The 19,453-nt window shown below is 44.6% G+C and overlaps 2 protein-coding genes across 8 annotated transcripts in view; one reads left to right on the top strand and one right to left on the bottom strand.

Moving 5' to 3' along the window:
• Scrn1 (secernin 1) overlaps window positions 1–19,453 on the bottom strand; it is a 137,396-nt gene that overhangs the window by 42,116 nt on the left and 75,827 nt on the right. The window lies entirely within an intron of this gene.
• Wipf3 (WAS/WASL interacting protein family member 3) overlaps window positions 1–19,453 on the top strand; it is a 127,732-nt gene that overhangs the window by 73,464 nt on the left and 34,815 nt on the right. For all 7 annotated transcript variants that reach the window (XM_087206586.1, XM_021254078.2, XM_087206587.1 and 4 more), the window contains exons 4-7: window positions 573–704; window positions 4,848–5,582; window positions 8,630–8,779; window positions 9,943–10,044. In XM_087206586.1, the coding sequence (XP_087062712.1) occupies window positions 573–704; window positions 4,848–5,582; window positions 8,630–8,779; window positions 9,943–10,044 (1,119 nt within the window). The remainder of the gene's footprint in view (window positions 1–572; window positions 705–4,847; window positions 5,583–8,629; window positions 8,780–9,942; window positions 10,045–19,453) is intronic.

Below are 19,453 nucleotides of genomic sequence, written 5' to 3'. Positions count from 1 at the left end.
AGCCATAAAAGAAACAGTTCAGGGGAACATGAGGGGCTGGGGCCTGAAAGCTGGAGAACTGGGAAGGAAAATTCCAAAGCAGAAATAATTATAGGCCTTCACTTCCTGCTTGAAATTCTGGTCAATGCTCTATAGACAAGAAGTTAACATGACTGACTGAATTAGATCTGTGGGTTTCCTTTGTGTTGTCGTTCCAATGACAAGTTGAAGAAAGGTACATCTCTACAACTACCATGATTGATTTTTCTAATTTGCAAAGTGTTGCCAGTTCCTCTGCTGGCATCCACCAAGTAACAGTCTTCAGGTATCTTTTTCCTTGGTTACTTTTCCGAGTGGTTGCTACTACAAATGGTCAGCTCTGTGGTAGGAAGAGAGAGGACAGCAAATAGATCTAGGCACATGAGTCTTCAAGGGAAGGCAGAGTGTGCTTGGGGAAATGCTGAGTGGAAAGGGGATACTGAAGAGAGGATAATGGGCAGCTGCCAAGGACAGTGTTAGACCATGGCCTAGAGTGAGAATGAGCTGCCCAACTCTGCTCTCAAGCCTCACTGACTAGCCTTTTCTCTCTGAAGGTTCCAAGGGAACCAACAAAGAAGGCGGAGGCCCTGTGAACTCCCGAGGAGGAAGCACACCCCCAGCCCTGGGAGATCTCTTTGCTGGTGGCTTTCCTGTATTGCGACCAGCAGGCCAGAGAGATGCTGCAGGTAAGGAATACATTTTTTATACCTTTTGAGTCATCTTCTAATTTTTCCTTGATTCCTATAATTCTGAGGTTGGGTCGTTTTGTTTTCGTCATCTAGCAGCTGTTGGATCTAGCTTGCACAACATCTTGTCATTTTTAGGGTATCAATGAGTTGATGATGTACTATGTAAATCTTGTTTTCTGATATTTTGTCTTCACGTTGGTCTAGTCCTCTACCCATACTTTCCATTGAATTTTTCATAACACATGCTTCTGCTTGCTTTCTTTTCATACTTTCTAATTCTTTGCCAAGTGGCCATTCATGTCTTGTCTTGTTTAGCTCAATTAATTTATTGTTTGTTTCTTCTTTAGGCTTGTCAAACACTTTATTGGTAAAATCTTTTATCTGTTTAATTAAATCCTCTTTGAGCTCATTAAACATCTTATGCATTTGTTTATATGTTTCTTATTTTATCTCTTCAAACATTTTGACCATTTGGTTTATTTCTTCGCCTATAGCTTCTTCTACTTCAGTGACCATGAGATAAGCTTTTGGGGAATTACAGAGGTTTGGAGACACCCTGTCACCTTTCTCATGTGCATATTGTTTTTGCACTGTTGGCTGAATATCAGTTAGGGTAGAGAAGCTCTGTCACTACTGTGGAGACCTCTTTAATTCGATACTGTCTCCCTGTGATGTGTCCTTGGATTTGGTTATGTTTTGCTATTTATACTCCTCATCCTATTCAATAGAACATTTTAAGTTTTTCTTAGTGCCCAACCTTCTTCTGCAAGCTTAACCCTCAGCACCACTCAGAGAGGAGAAAACAAATTGAGGTAATGTTGACAACACAAAGGCAAACCAGATATTGGCATACAGTAAAAACCATTTAAAAGCAACAATTTTGCTACTGTCAAAAATAGAAAAGAAATCAGCAAAATAATAGGATTATTACAGGATGTTGACATATCATAAGAACCAATAATAGCTACAACTATACCATCCTTAACAGTAGAAAAGAGATCTGCAATAATAATGTAGACACAAAGACAAACCAAATATTGACACTTAGTAAATACCTACTAAAAGCAATAACTATACCACCATTAACAATAAAAACAACTCAGCAATAATAGCGTAGAGTCAACTAAATAGCTAAAAAGTAATAAAGCATAGTAGTAATAATTTTTAAAATGGAAGAGGTTAGGGAATGGAAAATGAAAGAAGTAAAATTTGAAAAGAAAAAGAAGAGAAGAGAAAAGTAAGAAAATTAACAGAAAGTTAATAGAATTAGGCAAGGGTAAAAGAAAGAGACAAATAAGAAAAAGAAAAATCAATAAAAAGAGTTAAAGATAGAAAAAAAGACACAAAAACAAAACCCAAAGAAACCAAAAAGAGACATGAGTTCAAAAAATTCCTCCATGAGTTTAGGTGAGTAGTTTCTCTCCAGGCCTGTGGTATTGGAATCCACCAGATATGGGTGAAGGATACTGAATCACAACTAGGGCCTATTTTGTTTGGATGCCCACTTTGTGTGCGTGAATGCTGAGTCCTGCCCTACCTTTCCCTCAGACAGGGTCAATCAGTCATGCGGAATCTGCCTTAGGGCTATATTCACGCCAGCAGTTTTTAGGGTTTTTGCCCTCCTGTATGCCCCAAGTCCCGTTTATCTCTGACTAGCTTTATGGTCTATGGGCTCATGAGATGCCTCCAACTCCAGAGATCCCTCTTCCATATACCCCAGGATGTGGCAACTTTACAAGCTAAGGTATCTCCTTGATCACACTGGCGGATGGGAAAAGGAAACAGACCACTAAGCTCTGTGCTTGAAGTAGGTCTGCCCCTTTTCCATAACTATCTCCCAACAGTCAGGGCAAAGATCTATCTCACTGTGGTAGGATGATCCCAGAGACTGTGATGTTCTGTGACTTCTGATTCCCAGAGTAGCTCAGTAGTAAACAACAAACCCCTTCCCCAAATGGTTTCTGAATATATCACCACTCCCAACTACAGCAGACACTGCAGTGAATTTCTTTCCCAACTCCACCCTGAAACACTGCAGGAGTCACTTTCAGAGCAAAACTCCACACTGTGTTGGCAGCTTACAATAACCATGGGCTTTCTTGGGGCCAGCATTGCCACGATGGTTTTCCCCTGCCGCCTGGGAAGGCCGGCTCTCTGAGACTGCCTTGTGCTATGGAGAGGATAACACCCCAGGAGCTGGCATTAGGGTTCCAGACTCGTCTGAGGGTTTCAAAAACTTGATGTCTGATGTCTTCAATCACTTAAAAAGCTTGGATTTGGTATTCAGGGGCAGACTCCATTCTGGTTTTCAAATGTATTATCCCTTAAATTTCATCCAACAACTGGGCACATAGGTAGGCTCTGCCATATTGAGGGAGCTCCCTGGGTTCTCTGTCATCATCTCTGTACTACGGAAAAAGGTTGGAGAACTGTCAGGCAGAACTCACTCCCTGAGTTGACCTTTGCCCTAGACGGCACATAAAATAACTTATGTTGGAGTTGCAGGTGGAAGATCCTAACCCTGGGAAGGCCAGGTTGGGAACTTCCGTTCCTGGTCATGGTCCTAGCTATTGTGGCAATGCCTGCCTTTGGCCTTTGGCCCCTGGCATCAAGTCAGCAAAGGTAGATGCAAAGACTGCAAAGACATTACATGTTCCAGAATCACCTCAAAGAAAATCCTCAGCAGAGGAATGACAGCATCACTGGCCTGCCTTAAGAACAGCCATCCCATAGTAACATTGTCTGGGTGATGCTCACAGCCGGAGGGTCACCAGGCTGGGAAACCAGATAGTACGCACTGTACTATCAGGCCACTACCAGGTCCCGCCCACTTAGCATTAGACACCCAGTCCCTTGTCCTCTCCCTCATTGGCCTTTTAACATCGGATCCTTTAGTGTATGATTTAACACCTGGCTGCAAAAACACTGGAGACTCTTACGAACTAAAAAGCTCAGAACTCCCAACAGATACTGGGGCTCATGATCTGAAATGAAACCTGTGTTTTCTTTGTGGCAGCACCCAGGAAATTTTAGGTGAGAGCAACAATGATTTTTTCAAGTGTTTTCTACATGCTGCCATGGAGATTATAAAATATAGGGAGGGGCACTGACATAGGGGAAAATGGAATTCCTTTTAGGGAGAATGCTACATTTGGAAGAAGTATTTTGAATCCCTCCTGACAAGACAATGACAGAACACTCCAAGATTGTATGTCAGGAGCGATTTCAGAGCTTCTATACAGTAAACAGGGACAGGAAGTTTTCCTCTAGAAAGAGGCAAAGAGAAATAAAGATGAGAATTAGCAATCAGGTGCAGGGCTGGGCAGAGTAGCAAGGATCTCCTGACATACACCCCAGTCTTCCATGAAGCCCACCAAACACAAATGCTCACCATGAACAATTTCTTGTTGCTTAATTCAGAAGAGGAACTGAATTTCAAGCTCAGGCTGGTGTGCTGAATTAGCTACTATATAGGGTGAGAAATCCGGGATAGCAGGAAAGAGGCAGCTGCTAGGAAGCCAGCAAGTCTTTGGGAAAGGGGACTTTGAACTTCCCAAGGTCATGGAACTAGGAGGTTCAAGATCACTGGATCTGGATTGCCAAGGGCAAGTGTCTCCTGCTTATATTCAAGGAATCATGAATCTTCTGTTCTCAACACAGAAAGTAAGAAAGTCCTTGCTCACAAAATGCTGGAAGGAAAACCTCCCTAGCCAGGACTTCTGGTTGGTAACCTGAGGATCCTAACTAGAGCATAGGGCTGGTGGGCCTCGCAGGTAGCAATAAATGCCCTAGGGGCTATCCCTGAGATGAGGAAGGGTGTAGAGGTTGCAGAGATCAGGGCAGTCCTGTGCTCTGCGCTAGGGGACCCGGCGACTGCTGGCAGATGAGAACGGAGGTGGCACATTAGAGGAAGGCTGGAGGCCTGGGTTTGTCTTGGAAGACACCGGATCCTTCATGCTGGGAGGAGCCTTGGGGCTGGGCCGGCTGTGTGACAGCTTCTGCACCTGAAGCTTCTCGGTGGACAACAGAAAAAATGGTGCTTCCTGCAGCTCCTGGACCTCGTGCCCGAGGGTGTCCCAGACATCGGGACTTTCTCCTTCCTCAACTGCTGCACTAACCTAGATTTCCTTTCACTTCCAGGTGGCAAAGCAGGGCAGGGCCCTGGCTCGCGCTTGCCTTCCCCCAGGCTGCCCACCAAAACCCTCAGCGGCGCCCTGAACCCTCCTGCGTCTCCCCGGCTGGGCACCGCCTCCGAGGGGCCCGGAGCCCCGAGAACAGTCCCTCCGCGACCCAGCGTGCCCGCCCCGCCGCCGCCGCCGCCGCCCCTGCCTCCACCTCTGCCCCCTTCATCTCCCAGCAAAACCCCGCTGGTGTCCCCCCCAGGCCCGCCGAGCAAAGGGAGCCCCGCTGTGGCGGCGCCGCCTCTCCCCTGCACGCCCCCGCCTCCACCCCCGACTCCACCCCCGCTGCCTCCTGCCCCCGCACCCAATGACAAGGCGGTGAGGCCCCCACTGGCCCCCTTGCACCTGCCGCCCGTCCCGCCCCCGCTCCCGCTCCTCCCGCCTTGTGGGTATCCGGGGCTCAACTCGGAGCCCGCCAGCCCCGCCCAGGAGGTGCGGGAGCTCCCGGCCCCGCCACCCCCTCCCCCGCCCCCTCCGCTGCCCCCCTTCGCAACGTGCTCCCCCAGGGCTTCTGCACCTGCGCCCCCGGCGCCAGCCGCCAACTGCAGCACCGAAGCCCCTCCGCCGCCGCCCCCTAAGTCCCCCAGCTTCCAGGCCCAGCCGCAGAAGGCCAGCGTGCAAGCCTTGCCCGCGCCGCCCGGCCCTCCAGGGTCGCAGCCGCTCGTGCAGAAGAAGAGGATTGGCCGAGGCCCAGGTAAGCAGGCCGAGGCCCGGGTAAGCAGGCCGTTTGGCGCGCGGAGAGGCTGTCCTGAGCCATGTGCGAACGTCGGGATCGCTCAGACGCTAAGATTTTGTTTAACATCACAGCTCTTCAGTGCCCCCTGGTGGAACACAATAAAACCTTGCTCTTCTATGGGACTTGACTGAGGTATCATTTTAGACATGGAAACCGAGGATAAGGGAGGTTGGAGACTTGCCCAAGATCATGCAGAAGAGAAAGCAGGAATTCTGGCCTTGATCCCCTTGCCATTACTACCTGTGTGACCCCGAACAACCACTTAGCCTCTCTGGTTCCTTCTCTTTTCTAAAATAGGAATGGCGACTGTTGCTGCGTGGTAGGATTGTTGTGAACATTGAGTTCTTCCATATATGGTGATTGGAACGGGCCCTGGCAACAGTGAGCTCTAACGAAGGGTTGTCTATTGTGTCAACCTCTGGCTTCAGATCTGTTCCTTAGGGCTGAGGGGATAGATGCAGCTCATTTCTCAGAACAGGGCTCCTTTTGGTCTTTGCCTGGGTTATTCCAGTCTGGCTCCCGGCCCACATCTTTCCTGGCCCTCTATAGATTAGACGCACATTCTGCCTTTTGGTGAGTCCTCCCACTGACTCAAGAAACAGGGCCTGCATTTTTTGAGCCAAAGAATAAGGATAATTCCTTCACATATAGAGCCAAGAGGATTGTCCTTTGAGTGTACCTGGCTCAAGACTAATTTCATGCGCCACACATTCACACGAATCTGCGCCACACATAGACATACTCAGAAACACCTACATCCATACACACACTGACTCATCTGTGCACTCAGACATGGATAAACACACACCTCATACTCAGCACCCGTACGCAGCTACACTTAGACACATACCACATTCTTCAGCCTGTCAGCAAATGTTTTGATGTGGAAAGTTTCTTAAATTATTTTCTTGAATTAAAAATGATACAAACTCATGGTACAGCAAAATAGAAGGAAACCGAGCTAGTCATAGTGACACATTCCTGTAATCTCAGCCCTCTTGGAGGCTGAGGTAGAACTGGAAGTCCCAGCCCTGTCCGGGAAAATTATTGACTTAGCAAGACCATGTTTCAAAACTAAAAACTAAAGAGCTGGGGTGTAGCTCAGTGCCCTGGCTTCAGTCCCCAGTACTGCAAAGAGAAGAAAAGAGCAAGAGGAAGGAGGAAAACACTCATAATAATGTCATCACCCAGAGATGAAAACTACCATTGGGACGGGTCCTCTTCACTTTTTCTCTGAATATATGTCCATTTAAATGGACATTTTTAAGACTTGATCAGTAGAGGTAACATTTTAATCAACTTGTCTCTTTTAACTAGTCACCTGGAGGGCCAGAATTTATAGTTGTGAGCCCTTTCTAATATTTTGATTTTTAAATATTCATGATGGAGTGAAAAAAAATCATGCTTTCGATTTGGAGGAATCTGAGTTCAAATCTGAGGTTCCCCACACTGCTGTATAATCTGATCCCTGTTGGGTGTTTTTTAAAGATCTTTGGGGGTTTTTTTTATTTGAGCAATAGGAACAAAATTATACTACCTTTCCCATAGGATGACTGTGGATATTCAGTGAGGGCCTGCATGTGGCTGAGGCTGCAGTGCAGTCCTTTCTTCTCCCTTCTCATAAGGAAGGGCAGCTTCTCATTTACAGACAGTTTGTAAGAACAAATAAATGCTTGCTGGATGCTGCTGCCTAGGAAGGGAAGTCCAGAAAGGAGGAGGAAGGAGACTGGGCAGATGCCAAAGGCAGAGCAGAGGCTGGGATGGCTCAGGGAGGGTCACAGTCACTGCTGCTGGGGCACCTCCTCCTGCCCTGGACCGGGACACCTGCTGCAGTAGGTGCAGTAGGTGCAGTAGGCCTTTCTCTTTGCACCTTGGGTATGAAGCTTGGTCTGCTCATGTGCAAAGTGAGAGTAAATTCTGCTTCAGCACAACTCGAGAGAAAGGAAAGAGACTATAACTGTAAACAGCACAGTAGCAGTGGCGTCATTGTCATCAGACAGGCAGCTGAAGATGTTGGCAGTCACTAAGGAAGCAAGCAGCAGTGGAATGCCTAAACTGAAGTGCCCAGACAGGGAGTCCCTGATTTCGAATGGAGTCAGACGGAAAAGTGTTGGCAGAGGAGACAGGGCGTCTCTCACACATGTGACTGAGAAGGCTGAAGGATATGGGTTGGATTTGAGTTGGTCCCTGGAGGGTTTGGATTGAGGGAAGGAGAAAGGGGGTTTGCAGTGCAGGAGAGCTATCAAACCAGAAGGTGGGGTCAGGAACAACCCCCTGCAGCTGAGCTCTCACCTACTCTCTGTCCTTCTACTCCCACCAGTCTGCAATGGCTTCCCTTCTTTGGCTTGTACCATGTGCCAATGAGGGATATTGCCATCAGTAATAGCCCAGTAGCTAATCAAGTCCTTACCAGATGCCAGCTGACTTAAATCAGCTCTGTTCATCTTCCTGAGACACAACCCCCAACATCACAATTTTAAAAAGGAGAAGTTTATTTTGGGTCACTATCACCTGGGCAGAAATGATATGGAGAAAGGATATGGGCAGAGGAAAGCTGCTCACACATGGCAGCTAGGAGGCCGAGGAGAAGAGAAGAGATGGGGAGGGAGATACACCCTTCTGGGCTCACCTCTAGCCAGGCCCCAATCTCCTAACAGCAAGTCAGCTATAGCCCCCTATAATCCAGTCACCTTCCAGACACGAGGCTTTGGGGGCATACCCTAGATTTTAATCCTAATGTTATACAGTCTTCTCAACAACCCTAGGAGGTGTATGTACTGTTACGATTCCCATTTTACAGATAAGCAAACTGAGGCACAAAGAGGCTACATTAGTCATCCCAACAGGGGAACCATGAGTGAATCCCAGATTGGCTTGAGATATTGCCCTCTTACTCACTTTGTCATATTACATCCTAAGATCTAAACCCCTACCCGCTTACATAAAGCTGTAGAATCCACTGTACACATTCCTTTATCTGAACACCCCATCATCTTCTCTGGAAGGGACCGGTGGAGGAAAACTAAATCCACCTCCTGCACCCCCCGCAAGATCCCCCACCACAGAGCTTTCCAGCAAGAGCCAACAGGCCCCAGCCTGGACCCCCACCCCACAGCCTGGAGGCCAGCTGCGAAACGGAAGCCTGCACATCATCAGTAAGTGACGTGTGCTCAGAGTGGGATGCTGGTGAGGATGTGGCCCCTCAGCCTCTGGCAAGTGGGTTAGGGGTGTGTGCTTCTCAGTGAGTAGGGGGGCTCACTCAAGCATAGAACACCTGTGCGGTCTGTGAGACAGGGTTTCTCTCAATGCATTCTGCATGGTTCCGGGGCCTACTCTTGTATTCTGATTCAGATTTGAGAAAGGAGGAAAACGGACATTTAAACTAGCTGTGCTTCTCAGTTATGGTAGCACACACCTGTAAGCCCAGCACTTGAGAGGCTGAGGCAGCAGGATCACTGGGAGTTTGAGACCAGCCTAGGCTATATTGTGAGCTCAAGGCCGGTCTGAACTACAAAGTGAGACCCTGTCTAAAAAAAACCTATGTGTGTTCTCACACATGTATATGTGTGTGTGTGTGTGTGTGTGTCTGTCTGTCTGTCTGTCTGTCATCACAGAGAAATTAGTGTATGCACCTAAAAGACCAGAATGACTTGGATAAGGGAAAAAAAGGGAGTCCAGGGGCACAGTCAGAGCAAAAAAGTGAACATAGGAGGGAAAGCCACAAAACTTCTGCATCCCTGGGATAGTGTCTACCAGATGCAAGGGCTGAACCACAGAGAAGGGAATCAGCCCAGGGAAGGACCACACGGCCCCTCCCTCCCATCCTCTCCCAGGAGCTCTGGGCAGAAGTGTTTGCTCTGAGGAACCCGGTCCCACACTGGACACAAGCAGTTCCTTCTCACCCACCAGTGAGTCCCTGCCTACCTCCCACCTCCCTTGAAGCCCTCCAGCTGTCAGGAGCTTCAGGCTGCGGGTCCTTGTTGGGCCAAGGTTCTCCACCCTAACTCTGGACCTTGGGTAGCCCTGGCCACTTCTGCCCCTTTAGCAGCTTCCTTGTTGGTTGGAGTAAGTTGGAGGAGTGATGAGAATGACTGTGGGTTTCACCGCCCTGCCTTCCCTTATCACAGCCACTCCCTGGATCTTGAAAGGCAGATGGGTGGGTGTCTTAGAGGGAGTAGCCCTGCCATCCAGCCCCTTGCACAGAACAGGTGAGCAGAAGACAGAATTTTCAGTTAAATTGCCTGTGCATTCCTGGAAGAGATCACACAGGGGTCACAACAGTCACCCCACTAACTTTTACCGTTTCCCACATGTGCAGACGACTTCGAGTCTAAGTTCACGTTCCATTCTGTGGAAGAATTTCCCCCTCCAGATGAATACAAACCAAGCCAGAAGATTTACCCCAGCAAGATCCCCAGAAGTAAGTACCACCTTGACAAGACTCCTGGCTGTTATGACTGTCCAAAAGTAGGTACTCAATGTGTGCTGACTGACCACAGACTGAAGGATGATGTCATGATCTACTGTCCTAAAGGGATGTAATGCTTTCCCTACTTCTGGAAGTTTCAGAGTATTTTTTGTCCTGATACCTAGGGATTTATTTGGGGGTTTTTTACACACCAGGGTTAACTCTTTGCCATCAGATTTGGTTGCCTATATTAACTATGTACCTTTCCCCTTCCTGGAGCCTTTGATAGGGAACTAAACACCTCAAAACATCCCAGTGAAATGGGATAATGCTCTGCATTAATAGCTAAGGAAGAAACTGAAATTCTCCAGTTTAGAATTTCCACAAACCATGAAATGGAAAATGTCCTCAGGCCAGTGATTCTCAACCTTGACTACACATTAGACTGATCTAGGAGCTTTTAAAAACCTTGACGTGCAGGCTGGATCTGATCAGAAGATCCAGGGTGGCACCCAGATGTCAATAGTTTTGAACGCTGCCAGGTCATCCCAGTATACAGCCAGGATTGAGACTCGCAGCCCACCTGCCCCTCAGATCCAAAATTGAAGGGAGGAAAGGCAAAGGACATAGGGTTGACATATTGCCCAGTCAGTGATGCTGCCCCCTAGGGAACAGGAGTCAATGCTTGTACAGTGCTGGGCCGGATTGGACAGGAGGTAGTAAGGAGGAAGGGGCAGAGTCAACAACATGGGCTGAGAGTGGATATGTTCCTGTTGCACCACATAAACAAGACCCGTAGTACACAATCTGTTCACCCAGCTGGAAAAGTATCAGTGTCCAGGGCCAGCACCTGACCAGGAGTCAGGAACTAGGTTTGGTGACCCTGTCCTTTTAGAGGGACCTTGGTGAAGTCCCTTCTGATGGACTCAGCTTCTTGCAGAGCAGACAAACTCCAGCCTTCTCTGCTCAGGACAGAGGCTTTCTCAGTACCAGCCAGGGTGCAGATGTCCCTACTGGCTATGGGACTGCATGCTGGAGAAAGGGGCCTGTGTACTCTTCTGTTAACCGTGTGTACCTCCCACTTTTCTGATCTGGAGAGAGAGAAAGGGAGAGGATTAGTATAAAGGTGGACAGGGTGAGGGGATAACACATCCACTGAAGGTTCCAGTGAAGATCCAGCAATGGGAGGGCAAAGCTGCTGTGTCTGTCTTGCATTCCTGCTTAGTTCAGCAAATGCACATGAACTGGCCATTGTACACTAGGCACCCTGAGAACATGAGAGGTCGTCAAGTGTAAGAAACAAGGCCCCTTCACCAAGTCCCCACCACGCACACTTCTGAGATGTGTGTGCGTGAGAAATGAGCTGTGGTGAATGAGAGTGTCCTAAAGAGTGTTTAGCATGCCCAGGGTCTGCATGATGACTAGAGGGGTGGAGGTGGAAGTTGAGGACCCAAGTCCTAGAAAAAAGTGACATTTCCATGTACGTGCATAGGAAGGCATCTAGGCTGAGGACAGCACGGACCCAGGAGAGATGACAGTGGTGGTGCATTTAGGAACCATTGGTCCTCTGGTATGTCAGGGCATAAAGTGTGTGGCTGGGGCAAGGCTACACAGGTGACCAGGGGTTGTAGAGTGTCAGTAAATAGTACCTCTTATCTCAGCTTGTATAACATGCACAGGTATCAGAAAGCAGAGTACTTAGGTATTCAAATTCTTAATGAGTGACATGGCTTAGGTATTCAGCAACAGCCAACTTTCTCAGGCTGCCCACCAGTGCCTGAGAATAGAAGAAAGCTCTATCCTGTCACCCCACACAGCTTGCCAGAAAGGCCACAGTTGGAGTCTGCCCTCTGTTCCTTCCTTGTTTCAGAGAAATGTTCACATCAATCCCCACACCAAAAGTCATCTTCTGTGCTCAAAAGGAAACAATAAAACACCAAAAAACAAAAACCTATGAAATGAGCTGACATCCTACAGACTAGACAGCACAATTTCAATTTCAAACATAAGATGACTTTTATGTTGATGTGGCATCTGTAGACAAAATTAACTGAGCGTCTTCCTGCCGTCCCATGAGCATTAGTGTAGAAGTTTGTTAATGATACTACTGAGTTATCTCTGGGTTGTGCCTGTCTGACTGTGTTTCGCCATATTCTCTCACCATTGACCAAGTTAGGATTCTTTATGGTCTGGGAGGCAATGTTGGCTCTGTCACATGAGGGTGTTCTCATGCTGTGGGAGTGGGGCTTCCTGTCTGTCCCCTCCTGCATGCTTGCATTCTCTTTCTCCTTCCAGGGTGCACACACACATGCATGCGCACACACACGCACACACACACACATGCACAGCACACAGATACCCTAATGCTTAGCTCTTCCCATAACCATATTCACTTTCTCTGTTCCACCATTACTGGCTCTTTTATTAGTAGGATAATTTTGTCTAGTTTTTAAAGTATTTTAAGTCCATTAGATTCCTCAATAATTTAAACATAGAATAACCATATGACCCTTGTTAGTCAGCTTTCCATTACTGTAACAAAATACCCAAGACAATCAACTTAAAAAGAAGAAAGATTTATTTTAGCTCATAGCTTCAGAGGTTTGAGTCTGTAACTGATTGGCCCTGTTGCTTTTGGGCTTGTGGCAAGGCAGCACATGATGGTAGCAAGTGTGTGGCACAGCAGAGCTACTCCCTGCATGGAGGCTGGGGAGTGGAAGAGAGAAAGGAAGAGGCCAGGGTCCCACAGTCCCTTTTGAGGGCACACTTCCAATGACTTAAGACCTCCAATGAGGCCTCAGTCTTAAAGGTTCCACCGACTCTCAATAGCACTACTGGCTGAGGACCAAGCCTTGCACAAGTGAGTCTTTGGGGGACATTCGAGATCAAGCAATAGCTGACCCATCAGCTCCTCTCCTTGTCATAGAACCAAAAGAGTTTTAAACTAGTGTTCAAATAAAAACCTGTATACAAACATTCACGGGAGCATAATTCACAGTAGCCAAACAGTGGAAACAATTGGTGAACAGATAAACAAAATGTGGTATAGCCATCCAGTGGGGTGTGATCCAACAATAGAAAGGAGTGAAGTGCCGAGACACACCACAACACGGACAGAACTCGAAACATGAAGCTAAGCAAGAGGAACCAAATACAGAAGGCCACATATGATTCCATTTATATGAAATATCTAAAATTAGCAAATTCACACAGGCAGAAAGCTGAATTACTGGTTGCCAGGGAATCTGGGATGGAAAATGGGGAGTGATTGCTAAAGGGTATGGAATTTCTTTGTGGGGGATAAAATGTTTTACACAACATTGTGAATGTACTAAATGCCACAACTAGTAAATTTTACATGTATTTACTACAATTAAAAAAAAAGGACAAAAAGCCATATCAGTGGGAATCTTTGGGAAAAAGTACATAGGTCACAGATGTTTATTAACATGACAGTAGAAAGAGCAAAACCATCATTATCAGCAGATACTTAATGAGTTCCTTAGTCCTAGTGATTTTGCTTCATGAAATATAATGTGCCCTTGAGAGTCACATTATATAGTAGGAAGAGGGGGGAGAGAGACACCCAAACATGTCATTTTAGTTGGTATCCCCAGAAAAAACATCTTCCTCACAGTCAGTTCAGTAGGAAAGTGGCTGATTTTGAACATGACTATGTTGATGTCACAACTTACATTTATTTTTAAATTTTTAACTGCAGTACAAAACACATACTGGAAATTTACTATCTTAGTCATTTTAAGTGTACAGTGAAGCTAAGTGCACTCACATTGCCATGAAACTATTTAAATTATTTTATTATTATCTCTATATCTATTAAATAATAACTCCATGTTTCCCTTGCCCCAGCCTTTGACAGCCATTATTCTATTTTTCTGTCTCTATGATTTTGAGTAATAGTACCTCATAATAAATGGAATCACACACTTCATTTGGAAGTCCTATTTCTTGAGTGTCTATTCATGGCCATCTCAATATCAAGAATCAATTCAAAACATTTACCTTTCATGATCATTTTGATTTTGGGAAAGAACCAGAAGTCACATGGTGTCAGATATGGATGAGAAGACACTGATGTTTTTACGAGCCTGCTTTTCTTTGGATGGCACTTAGTAGCAACATTAATCATATTGTTTTTTATCACACTCACAAAAGAGGACTTCAAGAATTGCTTCAGAAAGTGGCAGTTGAATAGTGGGGTAGGTGTGTTCGAAACAAGGGGGAATATTTTGAGGGGATCAATAGCAATGCATCCTTTACTGTAATAAATTGTTTAATTTACACATGCACCATACTTGTCAGTCACCCCTTGTATTTCTGCCTTGTGATAAGCAGTTAGGCAGAAGTCTTGGTTCCAGGGGGCATTTTTGGCTACTCCTGATTATTACTGTTGACCACATACATTCCTTTATAAGGAGTCTGCCGGCATCCCATTCCTCCACTGCTGCTTCTCTTTCCTAGACACTTCTTTGTTTCTCTGAACCCACAGAGGTGCTGTAATGTCTACAAAATACTTCCCTTGACCCACTCTGCTCCTGAGTCTTCTCTGCTTGTCTTGGAGCCAACTCTGTCTCCAGATCCTCCCCTCCTATTCTCTCTCCACCGGAGTACTCCCCGGCTTTCTGCCCACACACCATGGCAAGAGCTCAGATCACAGCCACCAGTGGACTTCCATGTTGCCAAATCCCATGGTCAGAGGCATCAGCCACATTCCAGACCCCTCCTCCCTTCCAAAGCATTTCTCTATCTAGATTTTCCTGCAGCCCTCTGCCCTTGCTCCTGCTGCTCCCTGTTACACCAAAAGCTTCAGAGTCATCTCTGACTTGTTTCTCTTCTACTCCTACATTCAACTCACAAGGAAGCTCTGGGCCATCTTTCTTTGAAACACACCCGGAATCTGATCTATCTCACCTTGTTTTCCACTCCCACCCTGGCCTAAGCCACTGGCCATTTCTTCCCCTAATTGCTGTGAGAACTGACTAACAGGCTTCCTGCTTCATACCACAGCCAAATGATCCATCTGAACCTCAAGTCCAGTCATGCTGCCCTAAGATCAGAACCCTTCAGTGAATTCCCACCTTGCTCCAAATCAATTAGAAGTTTTTGTCACAGCACATAAGATCTACGTGAACTGTTCCACTCCCTTTCCACCATTCTCTTCCCACCTTAGCTTTGCTCCTGCTGCAACACCTACAATTTTTAGAACATTCCAAGTACATTCCTGCCTCTGAGTTCTTTGCATGTTCCTTCTGTATAAGACACTTTCCTCAGACATCCATGTGACTCACTCTGCACTTCCTCTCGATATTTGATCAGATGGTATCTCAGATGGTACCCCAGATCAACAGCTCAGGCTACCATAACTGCTCACAGTTCTGGAGGATGGAAAGTCCAAGATAAAGATGGTGGCTGATTTAGTTTCTAGTGAGGGTTCCTCTTGCTCTTCAGCATGCTCACATGGTGGAGAGAGACAGAGGACACGCACTGTGATGGTCACCAATCCCTTCGTGGGGGCCCCACCCTCATGAACTCATCTAATGCTGATCCCCTCCCCAAAGTCTCCATCTCCATGTAGCATCACACTGAGGTTCAGGCTTCAGCATATGAATTTTGGAGGATCACAATTCAGTTAAAACCAGTACCTTATCGGAGAGGCTTCCCTGACCACTCAATTTAAAATGGCAGTTCTATCTGCCCCAACAGGTTTTATTTTCTTCATGCTGATTTATAATTGTTTTCAAAGCATTTAGAGAGTATATATTTCAAAGCTTACATATCTCAAGTGTTTACCTGCCACCTATAATGCTTTGTCTCCCCAACACAGTATAAGGCCTCAATGCAGGGTCTGCATCTGTTTTTATTTTTATTTTTTTCCCCATTAACTTCATTGGAATATTTTAGGTATACCATACAGTTACATTCATCATTGGGATCTTGTACCATTATGTGAGTATTTTGGTTCTTATTTTTTTTCCCGTTCCCTTGCCCTCCCTTCACCCCCTCCACCCTTCCCTATTTGCAAAGACCTTGTTTCCATTTTTTTCCTCTTCTCATATTTTTTTCCTTTCCCTTTTTTCCCTTCCCCTACCCCTCCCAATTCCCCTGCTCTTTTAGACCTTTTCTTCCTGTTACACAATATCAGTTATACATTTTTTAAATTACAATATTAAGATCTAGGGGACATTACCACAGATTTTACAGAATTTAAAAGGATATAGAAAGCATATTACAAAAATCTTTTTTGAAATAAATTTGACAACTTCTAAGAAGTAACTTAGAAGACAAATTAATGAAACTAACTCTGGAGGAAATATAAAATTTGAATAGCACCTATTAAAGAAAGTATATTCCTAGCTTGAAAACCTACCTATATGACAACAGGAGGCTCATAAACATTTTAACTGATAAATTATATCAAACAATTAAAGCAGAAAAAAGAAGGAACACTTCTCCCCTCATTTTAGGAACTCAACATTGTGCTAATCCTAAAACTGGATAAAGATAATAGAAGAAAAAAGTATGAACATAGATAGAAATTTGTTTAACAAAACAAACTCTTAGAAGTCAGATCTGGCAGTATGTAGAAAGTCGTTTTATTATAGGGATGGCAGTGTTGGTTCAGCATTGGAAGATCCACCCCCAAAAGTAATCATTTTAACAGAGGAAAGGAGAAAGCCATATGATCCTGTCACTAGTTGGAGAAAGAGTATTGGACTAAATTCTACAGCTGTTCATGGTAAAAGCTATCGGGAGAATAGAAGTAGAACAGAACCTTCTCAATGGATTAAAGACATGTACTCCATACTTCCAACAAAAACTCCTTCTGTGAATGGAGATGATACAATGCTTTCTCCCTAAAGTGGGGAACAAGGGCAGATATGCCTACTCTTCATCTGTCCATTAGACTTTGAAACATAGGTCTAAACCAAAATAGTCTGGCAATAAAATGACACAACTAGGATAGGATTGGCACAGCAGAAGCAGAATCTTTATATGTAGATGAAATGATCATCTACAGAGAAAATACTAAGAAATCTCTAGGAGCCCCTAGAACTTGTACTTGAATTTAGCAGGATTAGAAAACACAAGGTATATATAAAAATTCAGGTCTGTGTATACTAGCTATAAATGAAGAACCGGATATTGAAATTTAAAAGTTATGTAGGGGTACAAAGGACCCAGAAAAGCCAAAAACAAAAACAAAAACAGTGTTGGAAGACATTTAGCACCCAATTTTAAGACTTCTTTTAAAGCTACAGTAATCAATGCAGTGTTGGTGTAAGGAAAGACATATAGATCATTGGAATAAAACAGAGAATCTAGAAATAGAACCACACATATATGGTCCACTGAGTTTTGAAAGATTATTTAACATTAGCATTTTATAGAATATAAACTTGATTCAAGAGCCAAGGAAGAGACAGTGTCTTCAGCAAATGGCACTAGAACACCTGGTATCCATATATAAAAAATTAACCTCAACCTTTTTTTTCCATACATGAAAATAACTTGAAGGAATCTATGAACCTAAATAAGAAAGCCTAAAAGTATAAAACTTTAAGAAGAAATTATAAGGGAAAATATTTATGAATTCAGGGTAGGCAAGAACTACCTAGAATACAAAAACCATGATGTGTAAAAGAAAAAAGAAATTGATGAGATTCCATCAAAATTTAGAACTTTAAATGATATCATTAAAATGAAAAGTAGTGCTTAAACAGACCATATTTGCAATGCATATAACCTATGAGCAGAATATATAAAGAATTCTTAGAGCTCATTAATAGACAACCCAATTAAAATGTAGATATAAGAAGATGATAAATAGCCAGTATAGCACAAGGAATGGTGTGCAATTCTAGAATCAGAAAAATACTAATCAATACAATAATAAGATTGAATTATACACTCATTAGGGAGATGAAGTCAAAAGTTTTAAAAGCCTTGTCATGACTTTTTCTTTTTGTTGGATTCTCACCCTTTGCATCTAATTTGTCACTCCCAATGGATTCATTCTGCTGGGTTTCCTGGGGTTGTGATCCTCATTGTCTTTTCCTAGGGTATTGTCTAAAATTTTGTGGAGTGCCGGTTTGGTATTCATGAAGTTCCTGAGGTGCTCTTTATCATGAAAGCATCTTATTTCTCCATCAATTTTGAAAGATAGTTTTGCAGGGTACATCAATCTGGGTTGGAGGCTGTTTTCCTTTAGGGCTTGAAATACATCACTCCAAGCTCTTCTTGCCTTGAGGGTTTGCATTGAGAAGTCTGCTGTGATTCTGATGGGCTTTTCTTTGTATGTGATTTGTTTCTTTTCTCTCACTGCTTGTAGAATTTTATTCTTCTGTTGGATTTCTGGAATCCTAACTATTATATGCCTATGTGTAGATTTTTTTTTATTAAGGTTAGCTGGAGTCCTATATGCCTCACTTACCTGTATGTCAAGTTCTTTTCCCTTCCTTGGGAAGTTTTCTGCCATCACTTCTGTGAAGAGTTTTTTTATGTCATCTGCACTCTCTCCTGTTTCTTTATTGACTCCAGTCAGTCTTATATTACTCTTCTTTGCATCATCTAGCAGCTGCTGGATTGATTTCTCATGTTCCCTTACAATTTTAAAGCAATTTTTCTTTTCCTCCTCACTAATTGCAATCTTATTTTCTATATGTGAAATTCTATCCTCACATTGGTTCATTCTGCTGCACAGACTTTCTATGGAGTTTTTAATCTCTTGGAAATTTGTTTGTATCTGTTTTATGGATTCCATTTGTTTCCTATGTTGAGATTCCATCATGTTCCTCAGATCCTCTATTTTTTTATGTGTCCTCTCTAGATTTATTAATCATGTCTTGCACCATGAGCAAAATCTTTGCTGTTATCTGAGTAATTATTTCTGATTTCATTTTTCCCAGATCCTCTTTTGTTGCCAGTTCAGAGAGTCCAGGTGGTTGAGTATCAGTGTTCCATCTCATTTCCCTTTGGGGTTGCTGTAGGTGATCTGGAAGTCTGTTTTTGAGGCTTGTTTATGTGTCTTCTCATTTCCACGGGGGGGGGGTGCTTCTGACACCCACGCAGCTCACCTTCTGTGCCCTAGGAGCTTGGGACGGCAGCCGGGGAGCTTCCTTCCGGGTGCTGGAACCGGCTGAGCTTCTCTGCCCTAGGAGCATGGGATGGAGGTGGGGGAGCTTTCTCTGCATCTGTTTTTATTCAGGTCCTGTTGCCAGCTCCCACTGAGCAAATATTTGTTGAATTAATAATTAAAATTTTCACTCATACATATAGTACTAAATCACATACAGAAAAATAAATTTAGAAATGGGACAAATTATCAACGGGGTTAAATAAATTAAGGCAAAGCCACACGGTAGAATACCATGCAAACATTGCTGACTATTCAGTGACATGG

This window comes from Heterocephalus glaber, unplaced genomic scaffold (genome assembly GCF_053883595.1).
Source record: "Heterocephalus glaber isolate CG9 unplaced genomic scaffold, H.glaber_assembly_v1.0 deba00000676, whole genome shotgun sequence".
Classification (NCBI taxonomy): Eukaryota; Metazoa; Chordata; class Mammalia; order Rodentia; family Bathyergidae; genus Heterocephalus; species Heterocephalus glaber.
The sequence above is the reverse complement of the archived record's forward strand: the minus strand, read 5'-3'. Positions and strand labels throughout refer to the sequence as shown.